This window comes from Schistocerca nitens, chromosome 1 (assembly GCF_023898315.1).
Source record: "Schistocerca nitens isolate TAMUIC-IGC-003100 chromosome 1, iqSchNite1.1, whole genome shotgun sequence".
NCBI classification, from domain to species: domain Eukaryota; kingdom Metazoa; phylum Arthropoda; class Insecta; order Orthoptera; family Acrididae; genus Schistocerca; species Schistocerca nitens.
This window is the reverse complement of record NC_064614.1, coordinates 598,438,097-598,455,975: the sequence shown is the minus strand read 5'-3', so window position 1 is coordinate 598,455,975 and position 17,879 is coordinate 598,438,097. Positions and strand designations below refer to the sequence as shown.

General features: G+C 38.5%; 1 protein-coding gene across 2 annotated transcripts in view; it reads right to left on the bottom strand.

Annotated features, from left to right (window-relative positions):
* LOC126256239 (uncharacterized) overlaps positions 1 to 17,879 on the bottom strand; it is a 186,145-nt gene that overhangs the window by 78,158 nt on the left and 90,108 nt on the right. For both annotated transcript variants that reach the window (XM_049955465.1, XM_049955466.1), the window contains exons 4-5: positions 9,256 to 9,345; positions 547 to 668 (exon numbers count right to left, since the gene is read on the bottom strand). In XM_049955465.1, the coding sequence (XP_049811422.1) occupies positions 547 to 668; positions 9,256 to 9,345 (212 nt within the window). The remainder of the gene's footprint in view (positions 1 to 546; positions 669 to 9,255; positions 9,346 to 17,879) is intronic.

Genomic DNA, 17,879 nt, shown 5'->3' with positions numbered 1-17,879 from the left:
CCGTCCCCTCCTGATTACTGCTTCTGTTTCACATGTCAGTCGCATTCTGGTCCATGCAGCCGGAGATGGCGGTCGTGTGTGTGTGTGTGTGTTTTCCTTATATTGTTGATATTCCAACTCGGAGATACATAATTATCTACGACTTCATGGAAATGTTTATTCATTTTAAAACTGATTGGTGAAGTGAAAAAATCTGTGGGAATCCATACTGTGTACAATCTAACACAACCAGAACAGCAGGTACCCAGTGAGTAACATATAGAAATCATTTTTTGCCCTACTAAAAGCTCCTTGCTTGGTGTTATCAACAGACAATGCTAGGTAACCTAGGCAGTCTTATTTTTCTATTTTTCACTTCTGGTGTAGCTAACCACTCGGTGAGGAGGTATACCTGCTTACACACACCATCGCTCTCACAAAGATGTGTGTCATTACCATGTGCTGATGATTGTACAGTAGGCTTATGTGGACAAAACAACAGTGAATTTAATTTCTTTCTGGTATAACCACTAAGATGGTCAGCAATCCGAGGAAGAAGATACTTACCTCTTAAGACTTCCTGCAATTCCATCTCTTTCCATAAAGTATTAGTTCCTGCCTTTTTATAATTGTTATTTTTCAGTAAATATCTAATGATGTTTACATCCTCTTCTCTACTATAAGTTTCTCTGAAAAAGGAGAATGTTGTGAATTAGCATGTAAGGTTCCACATCTATCACAAGTTCTATGTTTTTATTCCATCAACTATTAGAGAGAGATATGATTAACCTCATATGTGCAAGTTTTTACTTTATTTCCCCTTTAAGATACAATGGGACATTTTGTTTCCAACAACAACATATGATAGAACACCAGCAGATATCATTTCATTCATCAATATGTCTTTATTATGAAGAAAGAAAAATAGTACTAACAATATGTAAGTAATATTATTACATTTATAGGTGTTCAGGCATGTGTGTGTCTTGTCTTATCCACTGTAGTTTCCCTGAGTCCATTCTCAGCACAATATCCGAATGGTTCATGTGGAGGGAAAAAATCTAGATTCTTTCTTCACCTTCAGCCACATCTTGCATCAGCATAAACATACATCTCAAGACAGATTCTCTCTGTGTTGCACTGCAGTGTAATGTCTAAGCACTAATTCGACAGCACCACATTCCCTCTTGTATGTGCATGTATTGAATGACTTTTATCCATCTTCCAGACTCTGCCACGCATTATGGCCTTCAACTATATGCACTCATGCTGCCCCTACACATTTTCTAATACACTACTGGCCATTAAAATTGCTATGCCACGAAGATGACGTGTTACAGATGCAAAATTTAGCCGACAGGAAGAAGATGCTGTGATATGCAAATGATTACATTTTCAGAGCATTCACAAAAGGTTGGCGACGGTGGCGACACCTACAACGTGCTGACATGAGGAAAGTTTCCAACCGATTTCTGATACACAAACAGCAGTTGACCGGCGTTGCCTGGTGAAACGTTGTTGTGATGCCTTGTGTAAGGAGGAGAAATGTGTACCATCACATTTCCAACTTTGATAAAGGTCAGATTGTAGTCTATCGCAATTGTGGTTTATCGTATCGCGACATTACTGCTCGCGTTGGTCGAGATCCAATGACTGTTAGCAGAATATGGAATTGGTGGGTTCAGGAGGGTAATACGGAACGCCGTGCTGGATCCCAACAGCCTCATATCACTAGCAGTTGAGCTGACAGGCATCTTATCCGCATGGCTGTAACGGATCGTGAAGCCACATCTCGATCCCTGAGTCAACAGATGGGGACGTTTGCAAGACAACAACCATCTACACGAACAGTTCGATGATGTTTGCAGCAGCATGGACTATCAGCTCGGAGACCATGGCTGCGGTTACCCATGACGCTGCATCACAGGCAGGAGAGCCTGTGATGGTGTACTCAATGACGAACCTGGGTGCACAAATGGCAAAACGTCATTTTTTCGGATGAATCCAAGTTCTGTTTACAGCATCATGATGGTCGCATCCGTGTTTGGCGACATCGTGGTGAACGCACATTGGAAGCATGTATTTGTCATCGCCATACTGGCGTATCACCCGGCGTGATGGTATGGGATGCCACTGGTTACATGTCTCGGTCACCTCTTGTTTGCATTGACGGCACTTTGAACAGTGGACGTTACATTTCAGATGTGTTACGACCCGTGGCTCTACCCTTCATTTGATCCCTGCGAATCACTACATTTCAGCAGGATAATGCACAACCGCATGTTGCAGGTCCTGTACAGGCCTTTCTGGATACAGAAAATGTTCGACTGCTGCCCTGACCAGCGCATTCTCCAGATCTCTCACCAACTGAAAACATCTGGCCAATGATGGCCGAGCAACTGGCTCGTCACAATACACCAGTCACTACTCTGGATGAACTGTGGTATCGTGTTGGAGCTGCATGGGCAGCTGTACCTGTACACGCTATCCAAGCTCTGTTTGACTAAATGCCCAGGCGTATCAAGGCCGTTATTACTGCCAGAGGTGGTTGTTCTGGACACTGATTTCTCAGGATCTATCACCCAAACTGCGTGAAAATGTAATCACATGTCAGTTCTAGTATAATATATTTGTCCAATGAATACCCGTTTATCATCTGCATTTCTTCTTGGTGTAGCAATTTTAATGGCTAGTAGTGTACTATCTTCTCACCTTGCTTAGTCCATCTGCCATTTGCTTTAATTTATTTATCATTACAATCATAATTACATCTTGTACCCCAGTATATTCCTTAATCCATATGTATCCACATCTCACTGGCACCCAAGCTGATGACACATGGCAATTAAAAAACTTTGATTCTGTTTGAAGTACAACTGAAGCTTAGTTTAGAAAATGTTATTTATTTTGGGACACCAGATCATTTCTATTCTTCTGTTTACTTCTTTTACTGTCCATTCCCAAAACTGTCTGAAATACAAAAACTCATCCACTGTCAAATGACAACATTGTTAATCTGCACATATTTTTTTCAGTGTGTTGATTAAAAATTATTCTGATTTTACTGCAGCTGGTTTTCAGTCCTATTTTTAAAATAGTTTCACCATGGTTATTTGTTCACTGGTCTTGTTCATCTGAACTAGAAACAAAATGAATAATGTCATCAGCAAACTGAAATGGGCTCAATTTTGCACCAATAACCCTCTGGTTGCTAGAGACATGCTTGCTAGATGCTGTCTTGTGCACAGCTTTCTTACTGCCTACCTGCCCCAAAAGTCTTATGAGTAGACAGTTTAGTTAAAATTATGAAAACTGTCAGAAATGTTTGAAGGCATGAAAGCTTGTCTTGCTGCCAAAAGGAGAAAACTCATAACAAATGATAATAATTTTGTTTCAGTTTATTTATTACACTTCCTTTCACAAATACCATGATTTCACTTACTTTCTCAGATCAATGTAGTTGCAGAGCAACCAGTCAGATTCAAGTGCTATACACTGTCATAAGTCACTAAACTTACTACTGACGTTGCAGAATTGATCGTAACTGTTAATTGTGGTTGCTCCAAGATTTTTGTCCCATATGATTTGCTTCACAAAAATGACATTTGTTTCAGCTAACCAATGTTCTGACGGCAACTACGATAAAAGAGTCCCATACAAAGCAACAAGGGACCTTAACAATAAATCACAACCACAATCAAGCAGTCCGAACTTTGAAATGCAACTGGGAAGCAGAGTGAAATTCAGCCTGGAATGTTAATTTGTCTGCAGCAAAAAAGTATAATTTCTTCTTGTTCCACTTCATTTCTTCACCTATCTGATATCTTCAAGATCTTTTACTCTTTCCACAAACATCTTTGTGAAACTTTCCCCCTTTGGTACAGGACAAAATAATTTCCATTTTCCAAAGTGAGGAGCATGGTTGTTTAATGAGGTCAACTTGAACACCCTTCTCATGACAGCCACCACAGATAAAATTTGTATTTAAGTGAATCTATTGTTATATGTAACTGATCTTTATTTCAATTTTTTTGTGTCATGTGAGTGATGTGACACAGAAACAGACCAACCATTGTTGCTGCATTTCAGGCAGAGCCAGTCATCCAGAATTAAGAAACAACAGCCAGTGTACATCAGAAGAGGGATAAGTGATGTCGTACTACATTGCCCACTGAAACTTCCTGGCAGATTAAAACTGTGTGCCGGACCGAGACTCGAACTCAGGACCTTTGCCTTTCGCGGACAAGTGCTCTAACAACTGAGCTACCCAAGCATGACTCAAGCCCCGTCCTCACAGCTTTACTTCTGCCAGTACCTCGTCTCCTACCTTCCAAAATTTACAGAAGCTCTCCTGCGAACCTTGCAGAACTAACACTCCTGAAAGAAAGGATATTGCGGAGACATGGCTTTGCCACAGCCTGGGGGATGTTTCAATCTGAGAACTTTGCCCACTATTGATAACAGTTATAAAAACATATTTGTTGTTTATCAACACACAAAACTATCAGAAAAAGTTCACAACCTTCTTGTTTGTTATGAAGTCAACATATTCTGTTTTTGTATGTGTCACTTATGAGTTAAATGCTGTGCTAAATTATTTGAAATAGTGACAGTTGATGCACAATATACCAGTGACTGTTTGCTGTAACTTTTATTTATGGTGATATTGCATGGCTATTTGCAAGACATTATTGAGACCCCATTATGTGAAGTTGTGGGAACATATATGCTAAAGTTCCAATAAGAGAGGATAGGTAACACTGATTAATAGGACATATTATAGCAATGTAAATTCTACACATATGAATTTCACAGAAATATCATTTATGAGTTTAATGTTATCATTGGTGTGAAAAAATAATAAAGGGCAGTTTAATTATCTGCAGATGATTACAACTTATGAAAATAAAGGTTTAAAATTCCACAGACTTACATGTCTCATTTACAAGCTTAATAGGGGTAGATTTTTGCTGTCAATATCTCTTAATTTCTGTAGCAGTGTGTTACAATTGGAGTTAATGAGAACTGCATCATATGGACAGATAATTAAATTCTTCTTTGCTCTCATCACTGTGAAAAGAAGCTATGCATGACTGTGGTCTTCTATTTACTCCAAAGAGCACATACAATATGGGGGGAGGGGGGAGAGGGGGAGGGGGGAGAGAGGGAGGGGGGAGGGGGGAGAGAGAGGGAGGGGGGGGGGAGAGAGAGAGAGAGAGAGAGAGAGAGAGAGAGAGAGAGAGAGAGAGAGAGATTAGATATTAAATGGATACTCTGGGAAATTAGTGAACAAGCACTGGCAGAGGACGCTGAAGGAAATCACATTGTCAATGAAGTTGAAGCGATGTAGGTGTGCCTGTGGCCAACAACACAGAGCAGCTCAACACTGCAGCCATCACATTAAAAATGCCAAGGTTACAGAAGAGGATTAGTAAATGACAATAAGAATTCAGTATGCAGTTCAAAAAGTAGCTCACTGATTCTCAAACTGATATTGATAAAAAATCTGTGAAGTTTGATATAAATTCACCGAGTTATAAAATGAAAGGCTGTATTTGCCCAACCACAAGACTAGGAATTTTTCCAAATTCATCATTTGAAAAATACAAAGTCATCTTACATTTACAAATACAACAGTTGTTCCTTAGGTCAAAATTTTCTCGTTATGTAATAGCTTGGTACAGGGAGTGTGTCACATTTAGATATGAAGCTTTGGCAATAGGCTGTCCTCCTACATTAAAAATATGGACCGCGGTGGCCATGCGGTTCTAGGCGTTGCAGTCCGGAACCGCGCGACTGCTACGGTCGCAGGTTCGAATCCTGCCTCGGGCATGGATGTGTGTGATGTCCTTAGGTTAGTTAGGTTTAAGTAGTTCTGAGTTCTAGGGGACTGATGACCTCAGATGTTAAGTCCCATAGTGCTCCGAGCCATTTTGAAGCATTTTTAAAAATATTGTTCGGATTGTTGTTATTCTGATTGATTACAACATTTAAATAGCATTTACAGTCAATGTTCTCACAAAATATTTGTTATTTTTGTGCAATTAAAGCTTAAAAATCATTAAATATAAAGATCTGGTCACGTGATTGAAAACGCTCTGTTGTTGGCTGATGATCTCATGACGTTACAGGCTAGGAGTAAGACAAAGCTATATGTGCGTTATAGCAGGATTAGCCGAAGTTATGAGGTTTTTACCTACTTTTCTGCAAACAGTTTAGCTATTAAGTGATGGAAAACTCAGTTACAACTTTTAAGTAACGACTGAAAGGAATTTTGTGAACACTGATAGTGGAAGTCTTGCAAAAATCGATGCATTTATGCTCCACCCATTTCAAGTGACGGTATGTGTGACGACGAACATTCTTTTCCCTGCTCCTGGCAACATTATTAAACTCGCTCGAAACTAGGGAATTGAAGAATTTTTGCAAATGGGTCCATATATTAAAACTAAGATTGTCAACTATCAGTCACGAGCTTCGACCTAAAGCACAATAAAATTATTCTTGGCAAAACTTTGCACTGATTTCCTCTGTCAAAGACACTCAGCAGAGAGCCTATTTCTAGCAGGCGTTCTGTGGCACAATGGATAACGCATCTGACGGCAGAGAAAGAGGTGACGCATTTGAATCCTGGAAGAGTAATATATTTTTAAAAGTTTTACATTAAATACAAAAATAGCGTTAGCAACAACTGATTGCAGCTGTTGTTTCGATTGTGGGATGTATTATATATAGCTTCACATTACTGTTAGTCTGAGAACTGGACAACGGAGGATAAACACATTTACTTTGCTTTTGGAAAGCACTGCTAGTAGTGAAGATATTGCCATATGCCTAAAGTACAATGAGGTGTAGGATGATGAGGTTATATGGAGAGATATATAACATGTACAACATGCAGGTGACACAGACATAAGAGTTGTGATGTTTGTGAGAGTAAACTAACATTGTAGTCTGAAGCAGACTTAGTTCATTTTTATTTAAGTTGAAGAAACTGCAAAAGTTTAAACAATAAGAATCCTAGCTGGTCAGTACAAAGATAAAAACATTGTTTCTCATAAAGTAAAAAGTGTGTGGTCACATTAGATAGAAAATAGCTTTTTTGAACATGAAGTGTGTGAATAGTGATTGCAAATGTAAGCGTATATAAACAGCAAGGAAAATATAATAATATTATGTTTCTGATCGGTGTGGTGAAGTTCTGTGATTGTGATTTGGTTATCATATGAGATGAGTTTTAGTCATTTTACAAATAAGTTAAAATGTTCTTTCGTGTTAGATTCGAACCAGCGATCTGTGGACATCAATTCATATAATTCAATGGTCTACACTGTAACAAGTGATCTACCAAAGCTTTTCCACTGACTTTCAGCGGATCGCACAAACTGCTGAACAATATCAGTCAGTACAACTGACCAAGTATTAACATTAGGATGGGTTGGCTTCATAATCCAAAATCAATTTCAGATGCTGTAGTACGCAAATATTACGTGCAACACAACCTTCCTCTTCAGAATGGTATAATTTTATTGCATGCTCCTCTTGAACAAATGTGAGTCACAATTCCCGCATCACTGCAGCAATATGTTTTGGAACTGATATCCAGAAGACTTTGGGGAATCACTAGAACTAAGCAGTTGGCACAAGAGCACTGTACGTGGCCCGGGCGTGACAATCAGCTAGAACAGATGGTGGCCCACTGCTATGCTTGCACAGATAACTGGCAGCATTGCACCAGGAATTTTTCAAGTGGTCTCGATCTAACGGTCCTTGGCAAACGCAACCCCAGTGATTTTGCTAGTCCTTTCTGGAAAAAATGGTGGCTGATTACCATTGATGCATATAGTATATGATTTTGAAGGCCTTTTCTGGAACACACGGTGGATGGCCATTATTGATGCATACAGCATGTATCTATTTGTCATTTCCATGAATTTGACAACTAGCACTGGCACTAGCAGAGAAAGAGCTTCTGTCTTTTGTCTAGAAGGTTTGCCAGGAACAATTGTTTCGGACAAGGGGCGACAGATTCTTTCATTGGAATTTCAACAGTTATGTCAACAAAATGGGATTTTTCACATGCGAATAACACTGTTCTCTCCTCAATTAAATGGTGAAGCCAGACATTTCATTCACATTTTCAAGGCTCACATGTCCAAACTAGATGCCCCACATTCAAGGGAAAATGCTTTGTTGTTGTTTCTCATCACCTATCGTGCTCTGCCTTTTTGTAACACTTTGCCAGCAGATTTATTATATGGTCATTGTTACCACATTAGCTGCATATATTTAACCCCTCACAGCCTACTTTAGATGCCAACATCACAATGACGTTCCACACAATTAACAAAAAACGCTCATACTGCTGCCCAGGAACACCTTGCAAGTGCCCGACGTTCATGTGCATGTGTCATCAGATGACTTTGCCTTGGAGATTGACCCCTGTCCATCTATGCAGCCACTGCCTCGGCATCTGTTGCTATTCACAGTTAGGTCAGCCACGGACATCAAGTCTGCATCAGCCATACAGCATTTGGCATCCACAGCAGTGTCAATGTACCCATTTATGACGTTGGAGGGATGTGCTCCCTCCAGTTCTTTGGCGAATGTTCCTGGTGGTTTGCAAGGCAAATGTGGGGATGCAGGTCAGTTGTCAGTTGGTGAAATTTGCCATTACACAACAGCCAACTCCATCAGCAATCATGGCACAGACCTCTCCCATGCTGTTGCCCAAACTAAAACTATGGGACAATAACGCCCCCCCCCCCCCCCCATCACACACACACACTACTCGGTTATAATGTTCTCATCTCCACACTCGGTTATAATGTTCTCATCTCCACAGAAAAGACATTTGAACTGGCTGCCACTGCTACAGAGGGCTCAGCATATGCTGCCAGGTGCTGCTATGCACACCATCAGATGACACTGAATTCACATTGCATCTGCAATTGTGACTGGACCATGTGTCAGATTACTCTAGGGTCTCACTAAAAGACTTGCAGGGATACAAATCAATGTTGCTACTCTGACTGCTAGTGAATATTGTAATCTAGTACTAGTGGAACAGAGATACTTGAAAGAAATTCAAAGATGCAAAGTTATGTATGCTTAATATTGTATATACTGTAAGGAAATATACTTATGTTTAAATCATTCTACAGTGTTCTATTATAGAAAAATTTTGTTGTGGAACTTTGTGTTGACTAATTCAGATTGCAACCTCAAAAGACGGAATCTAATTTTATTCATTAGCCTGCCTGTAGTTTTTCTTACCTCCATTTCCTTTTCCGTGGCAAAAGCTCTGAATCTCGGGTTTCCTTTACCTTATTAACTGAATTATTTTGGTTTGAATTTCTGAGGCATCTGTGAGAAGAAAACATGGATAATTAATAAGAGGCTTAAACTAATTGTTACCCATGCAACAGGGATAAAATGTAATCCTTAGCAAAAATACTGTGCACAAAATGGCATGGAAGCATAGATCACAGTGTCAGTGCACTTGACAACACTGTGCCATTACTTGTAATACTAGCAATTAACCTTTAAGCTAGATGCAGCCCTCTAATCCTTTTAAACCTGATTTGTACAAATGTGCAGGTCACTTTGTAAAATTATTTTCTGAATTTCCTTTCACTTCAACACCGGTGAAAAGATAATTACTTTTTTGAGAGTGTCACTTAAAACAGTTTTTCAAAAATAAGCCTTAGTCCGTAGGTTTGAAAAGTTTTGTAATCAGGTAATGGACTTCAAAATATACAACGGTGCTTCAAGAAATCTGGATGATTCAGAGCTGGGACTTGGTCCTTCTGTGGTTCTTTGGATATTACAGATCATTCCTTGTGGAAGCTACTTGTATTTCGACAGCTATTTCACTACAATATCCTTGTTGGAGAAATCTGTTGACACGGGATATCATGGAACAGGATCAAATATAACAACCAGGATAGGAGTAAATTCCCATGATAATACGAAATTAAGAAGAGGAGAATCAGCATAGACTGTTCGAAGCGATTAAAAGACTGTTGAATTCACCCAGAACAGAAGATGGATTGGTGGTAACACATTCATTCCACGTATCTCTGTTGTACGCAGATATAACCAGTCAATGGGGGTGGAGGAGGAGGGGTGGTGGACCTCTGGGATCAACAAATGGAGTGCTACCAAAGTTGGTTTTGGGCAAGGAAATGGACTTTTATGAACATTCTCCAATTCCTCAACTTGGTTTGAGTGAGCAGCTGGATGGAATACAGAATACCTGAAAAATGACCCAAATTTCACAGAAAGATATTCAGGACAAAGCTTGAGTCTGAGACATTTGAAATATTCAAATATTGCAATCCTCCCGCCCTTGTTCCTTGCAATGAGAAGAGATTAGATGGTTATGATCATTTCCTTGTCACTGATCATTAATTTCCCTATGAATGCTTAGGTTAACATCATGTAACAGAAAAACCAAAAACCGTTGTAAAAAGTGTGTTTTGTATTTATATCTTTTGAGACACGAAAATTGTTTCAAGCAGTCACACAAAGAAGTACTGAGCTCTTGGTCTGTTATTGTCGATGATTTTTCAATTATTGTTTTCCGGCTACTTTAATCAATCACTTAAATTTCTATTTTAGTATGCACAGAAACTAAAACTAATAACATAGTACACAATGGTATATGGATAAGACAAGAACACAGTTCATCTATCAACCACAGTCCTGTGCCTGTCCTGGCCCATTGGTGCCAACCGATTGCCATGTCATCCTCAACAAATAGGTGTCACTGGATATGGATATAGAGGAGCATGCGGTCAGCACACCACTCTGCCAGCCACTGTCAGTTTTTGTGGCCAGAGTCGCTACTTTTCAACCAAATAAGTCCTCAGTTGGACTCACAAGGGTTGAGTGCACCTGACTTGCCAACAGCACTTGGCAACTCCAGGCGGTCACCCATTCAAGTGCTAGCCAAACCCAACAGCATTAACTTTGATCATCTGACAGGAGCTGTTGTTACCAACGAGGTAAGGGGGCTTCCTGTGTACTAGTGAACCCTAACACAAATACTTTATAAATAAACCCTAACTTGCACGAATGGGTGGGTCATCTTTTTAGTAAAAAGGTTTAAAAAAAATATGAAGCACCGTAATGACTCACAAATTACACAAGTTTTTGTAGATAACCAACCTACTTCAGAGGTCTGAACTGTTTTTAAGCATGTCTCAACATACTATATTTCCTACGAATAGTAATGTAACCACTTTATGTTATGAAATATTAACTAATATCTAGGATTTTATTTGTTATTAGTGTTAATTCACAAAATTTCTATACACAGACTAGTAGGCATAATCCGTATCACTTCAGACAGGAGGGTTACCTTCACAGTTTCAGATGTTATTGAATTTAGCACATGTTAAAATTCAGGAGTAAGTAAGAAACATGTATTTTTTTGTTTTCCCCCCAAAAAATTCCTGCCCCAAGATACAGGCCTCCAAAAATGACACTGCAAACATCATTTTGAAGATGCAAAATTTGGAAAAAAATTTTAAATGTTGTATCTCTGAAATATAATTGCTTTATGATTACAATGGTATCCTCCATTGGGACATACCTATCAAAGTTCTTTTATTGTCACCTTCTGATTTTTTTTTATAATTTACAGAATTTTTTTCCTAAAAAATGCCAATCCAGAAAAGTTAGATTAAAATGATTAGTACCATGTAGTGCTATATTGTCTGTAAAGGAGTGCTTCCACTTTTAAGTTGGACAGGTTTTATTTTAAAAATCATTTTTTTTTAATTTTCAAGGTTACAGTAACTTCACTGAAGTCGTTTTTTACTAATTTCTTTGTTGCAATGTTTATTTCTATTGTCTTTGTTGCAGTTATTTCTTATCACTTTCTTTGCTGCAATTATTTCTTTTGACTTTCACTGTTGCAGATATTCTTTACACTTTGTTGCAGTTTCCAGTCAGTTTCTTTGTAGTGGTTGTTCATTGCAGGTTTCTGTATTGTAGTTGTTCAGTGCTAATTTGTTTACTGAAGAGGCTTCTAAGAAATCTGAGACCATTCAGTGAGTTCTGTGTTTTGGTGAAGAGTTTGCCAGTTGACATAGTTGCTGTGTGTTTTATGAAAAGGACTGTTTCAAATGTCCTCTGACTGGCTGACCTTTGCATATCCATAAAAGAGTGATATGTAAGACAAACAAAAAAACAGACTTTGTTCAGGTTGTGAATAAGTGTTCGCGTTTGAAGACTCTGTTTCGAGGTGAAGACATTTCTCATGCTGGCTTTTTGTGTTCGAAACATTTTGACAGAATAACAACAATGATAGTATCTGAACAAGGTGATGCCTCCCATGGTGCAGATGATGCAGATTTTGCACCAATAGAGGAAGAATTAAATACCCTGAATCAGTCAACGACAGAGGTAGGTGTGAGTCCTGTTAAGAAACCATGGTCAGTGAAGTCAAGTCACAAGCTCTACGCATCAAGAAAGTGCAGAGAAATTACTAAAGCTATTGATGAATAAACTACAGCAAAACTGACCACACTCTTCAACTCTTCAAAGTAGAAATTCGATCTTAAGTAGAAAATGAACCAAAGCACTCTTGCACCTCTTGCCAGGAATTTTTCACAAATATCAAATCAGCTGTTGAATATTGTGCCTAGTGAAAAGGTGCAAGTTTGAACTAATATAACCACGTTCCATCAGTATCAAAGTACATGGTAGACAAATCAAGAAATGTGAGGTCTGTAAAAGGAGTCTTTGGACGACCAAACCCCTATTACGGTCATCCTGTAGAAGCAGCCCATGTTCAAATAGTGCAGTCATTTTATCTGGAAGATAAAAGGGACTGTTCTTGCCAGAGTGCCAACCAAAAAGGCACTATAACTGCAACAGTTCAAGGTCAAAAAGTTGTGAAAGGGAAGAGGTACATGACTCGCAGTATTAAAGAAACTTTTGCAATTTATAAGAGCAACAATAAAACTTCACATACTGAAAGATCAAAATTTTATGCACTATCACCTAAGGGTAGTCCCACACCCACCTAGAGATGTCTGTTTATGTGTGTACTGAATGAATTTTGAACTTTGTGTGGTAACTTTGAAGAACTTACTGGAGCACGTGACATATGACACCCCTTGGTCGGATGTGTGAAGTCATTAGTAGTCTGTAACGTAAAGTGAGAGATTTGTTTGTTTCAAGAATGCGGTGACTTCCCTGGAAAGGGAGGACAGTCTGTGACACTTGGCCTGGAAGACGTAGCAGGAAACTCTGCAGAAATTACATATGCGACATGGGAGCAAAATGAACTATTTAAGAAAGCTGTTGCCTTTGACAGTTTCATTGATGAACTCGGTAAATGGTCAGTGAACGCAGTAACAGACCAGTGTCTGAAGAATTTGCAGCAACAACACATTGCTGAAGTGAAAGGGTGTGTGCAGGCTGCAGAACTATATTTAGTACTTCACTGTGATTTTGCTGAGAATTGGTCTGTAATTCTCCCACAAGAAGTACAAGGATATCACTGGCGTAATGACCAGATTTCAATTTTTACAGGAGTGACACATTTTCAAAACAAGACCAAAAGTGTTGCAGTTATAAATGATGACACAGAACATGACTCAGCACATCCTTTGCTAGCAATGTGCAAAATTCTTCAACTGCAAACAGGAGCAGAGGAGATCATCATCAGTTCTGATGGTGCTCCTAGTCATTTTAAAAATCGTTACTAGCTGTTTAAATTGAGTTAAGTCACTTGTGCCAACTGACAGGGTATACAGTGCAACTGCTCACGGGAAGGAGCCTTGTAATGTTGAAGCACCATGCTACAAAACATAATCTTTCCCGACCAAATACAGCTGCGATTCAGAATGCTTATGATTTTACGAGAGTCGTGAAATCTTACACACCCACAACCCTCATTCTTTTGTCCAAAGAGAAAATCAAAGAATTCCATGAACAGAAAAAAGAAGAATGGTCCAAACAAACTACTCCTGTAAAAGAAATTTAGAAGACACATTTTTGGACTCAAAGTGACGGGCGAACTCATATTGCATGCACTTTAGAACGCAAAAAAGAAGAAATTTCGTTTGTTCAGCGAACAACTCAGAAACCGCAGGATAACATTAAGATTCACAATCTGAGAAGCAGGTGTTTGTGGCATGTATGTACGACTGTGACTAGTGGATTATTTATTTATTTATTTATGCATTTATTTTACCTGGCAAGATTAGGGCCTTCAGGCCCTCTCTTACACCTAACCAGGCATACTCAAATTGAACGAATTTCAGTTTGTACAGAACATTGAGGACATATAACGTGTTATACAGAATTAATGTTAAATAAGAAAAAAATAGAGATTACAACAGTAGTACAATGATAATTATAACAATCAAAAAAGTAATTATAACAATCAAGAATAATAATAATAATAATAATAATAATAGTAATGACTATGTATATGAAAGTAATCATATTTTTCTTTTATGAATGTCTGTCCTATTGCTAGTTGGGAATTTTCTCGTTATGTTCTTGCAGCTTTTGAGTTATTCTCATCGAGCAGAGACATGAGACGATAGAATGGGGTGAAAGAGATATAGAAGAGGTAGCTAGGTTAGAGGAGGAGAAATAGAGTGGTAAAATTCGAAGCTATGATGAAGAGGAGAAAGAAAGAGATGAGAGGGGCACAACAATGGTGGCTATACCGTCCCTAATATGTAAGTTTTGAGTTCCCTCTTGAATGCTGAGTGGTTCTGGATAAGACGCAGATCACAGGGGAGCGCGTTCCATAGTCGTATGGCTGAGATGGAAAATGACACGGAGAAAGATTTTGTGTTATGTAAAGGTACCGCCAAGATACTAGACATATCCGATCTGGTATTGCGGTTGTGGAATGATGATAGGGGTTTAATGTGAGAAGATAATTATTGGGGGCACCAGTGGCTAAGAAATCGATGAAGTAAGCACATCGTGTGGATATCGCGTGGGCGCATCCAGCCTAGCTGGGAGTATGAAGGACTGATATGATCATACAACCGTATATTGCACTTGTATCTAACGCAAGCATTCATCACTAGCTCGAGGCATCTCGAATTTTCACTATTTGTGCCGTGTTGAACTACATCACAGTAGTAGAGATTAGGCAGGACTAGTGTTTGGACTAATTTTTGTTTAACATGGGTTGGAAATATTTTTCTAAATTTTTGGAATGCATGTAGGGAGGAGAGCGATTTCTTGCAAGCCGTGACTGTTTGTTCTTCCCAGTTTAGGTGTTCATCCAAGATTATTCCAAGGTCTTTTAATGTTTTTTGGTATGGTAGTTGGGTACCATTGGGGAGTATTTGAGGGACTGTTTCGCGAAAGTACCAGCTGATTAACTTTGGATGAGATATATGAATGACCTGGGATTTCTTGGGGTTTAGTTTCAGACCTAGGTTCTGTGCCCATCGAGAAACGGAGCAAAGATCTGCATTCATACTCGCTACTGCGACAGCAATGTTCTTGGGGCTTGCACTTATGTACAGTTGGATGTCATCGGCATATACATGGTAGTTGCAGGAGTGAATCACTGAAGAAATATCATTAATGTACAGTGAGAAGAGTAATGGACCAAGGACGGAGCCTTGGGGAACTCCAGAGCGCACGTTTTTCCATGATGACTTCTCCGACCCACAATTGACTTGTTGACTTCTGTTTTTGAGGTAGCTGTCGAACCAGTGTATTGCGCTGTTTCAGACATTCAGCTGTTTCATTTTAATTAGTAATATATCAAAGTCAACTGTATCAAAAGCCTTGCTAAAGTCAAGCAGTGTTAGGATGGTAGCTTCACGTCTGTCCATAGCATGTTTAATGTCATCAGTTACTTTGATTAATGCAGTTGCTGTACTATGGTGCTTTCGAAAGCCTGACTGATATTTATCATGGGTGTTATGAGTTTTGAGGTAATCCGTCAGCTGTTCATGGACGACGTATTCTAGGGCTTTAGATATTGCAGGTAGTATGTTGATCGGCCTGTAGTCACCTGGCGACTTAGGGTTGTCAGTCTTGGGTATAGGTTGAATTAAACTTTGCTTCCACTCAGTAGGATATGTGCTACTGACAAGAGACAGGTTGAAGATGTCTGTGATAACTGGAATAATAGTGTCTACGACGATTACAGAGATTATAGACACCAGTTATGATTAAATGAAATTGTAGTGAACTTTATGCTACCACATGGACCAGCTACAGGATATAGGTTTGCAGCTAAAGGACAGCAACAATGCCATCAGTGCTCATTTCCTGTTCACTATGTTTTGAAGACTGTAAGAGCTCCAGTTCCTATTGGTTCAATAGAAAGGCTCATACTCTATCACAGGAAGATACTGAAGCAGTGGAACACATTTTTAGTTCATTGATTGGCTAATTTCAGTACAAAACAGAGTGCACAGACGTTCTATAAATTGAAACCTTTAACTCTTTGGACCTTTCACATACATTTTGGAACCATTTGAAGTGCTGGAAAAATGAGTCTGTTACTCATCTTTCGAAACTAAAATTAAGTTACAATAAGGCTAGGTTTTGATTTTTATGAGCCTGTTATGGGATAATGTGGTAGTAAAACAGGTTTTATGTATGGCAAAAATTTCAACTGTTTATAAAACTTGTTCAATCTAAAAGTGGAAGCTCTTCTTTTCAGGGAATGTAGAACTATATGGTAATAATCAACAGAAAAAAAAAATCAAAATTTTATGGATTGGTATTTTTGGAAAAAAAAAAAGAATTCCATAAATTACAAAAAAAAGTTCAGAACACTATGGTAGAAGAACTTTGACAGATTAAGTCCAAATGTAGGATTTGTTTGTAATCATAAAGCAATTATCTTTCAAATTAAAACACGCAACAAAATATCTAGAACTGTTCCAGAGATACAGCATTTTAAAATTTTTTCCAGAATTCGCATCTTCAAAATGGTATGCGCAGTATCATCTTTGAAGGGCTGTATCTTGGAGCAGAAATTTTTTTTGGAGAAAACAAAAAAATACATGTCCCTCACTTAGTCACTCATTTTAAATATGCTAAATTCAATAACATCCGAGACTATGAAGGTAAGATTTTTTTTTTTTTTTTCCTAACCTGCCTGAATTGATATGGACTATACCAGTAACAATATCGAGTTTTGGCAATGGTAAGAATGGTAATTAATGAGAAACTAGAATCGGAACATAAAGACCAAATACTAAATGCACCACATACACAAATATGACCTATTTCAACACTATATGGTCCTGATTATGATTTTCATTAAGCACAGCCTGTGGCTTGTGGTTCAGATAAAACTGTCAATTATATTTCTGAATATGAAGCACTACTACTATTACTATCACTAATACTACTACTGTGTACATGATGTACACATTAAATTATATTGGTAAAGATGTAGGGCTACAGATATAGATAAACCTGATTCACCATAAACTCAATCTATGTCAGGAGCATGCACACACGCTATAATCTCGAAACTGACAACAGTGTGCTTTAGGCCCTTATGGTTTGCAGCATTTCACAGACTTCCTGGCCTAACTGTACACAATAAATCAAATTAAATGTAGAAGTTAATGAACTTAAAACAAAAATAAATAAATGAATAAATAAGTATAGCAAAATAAAAAATCAGGACAGAGATGGCTAAAAGTTTTGGACCTGGGAAATTTATTCAGTTTATTATTATGCTGCTCTGTTCACTATTGTTTATCTCACTGGAAAATGCATGTGTATGTGTATGTGTGTGTGTGTGTGTGTGTGTGTGTCAGGAGCGCTCAGCGACGAGATTATCGGCACCCTTATAAAATTATTAAAAATGAATGTGGTCAAAACAGCCAAGATGCGAGAAAAGAGAGAAAAAGCAAACTGAGATAAAAATACACCCA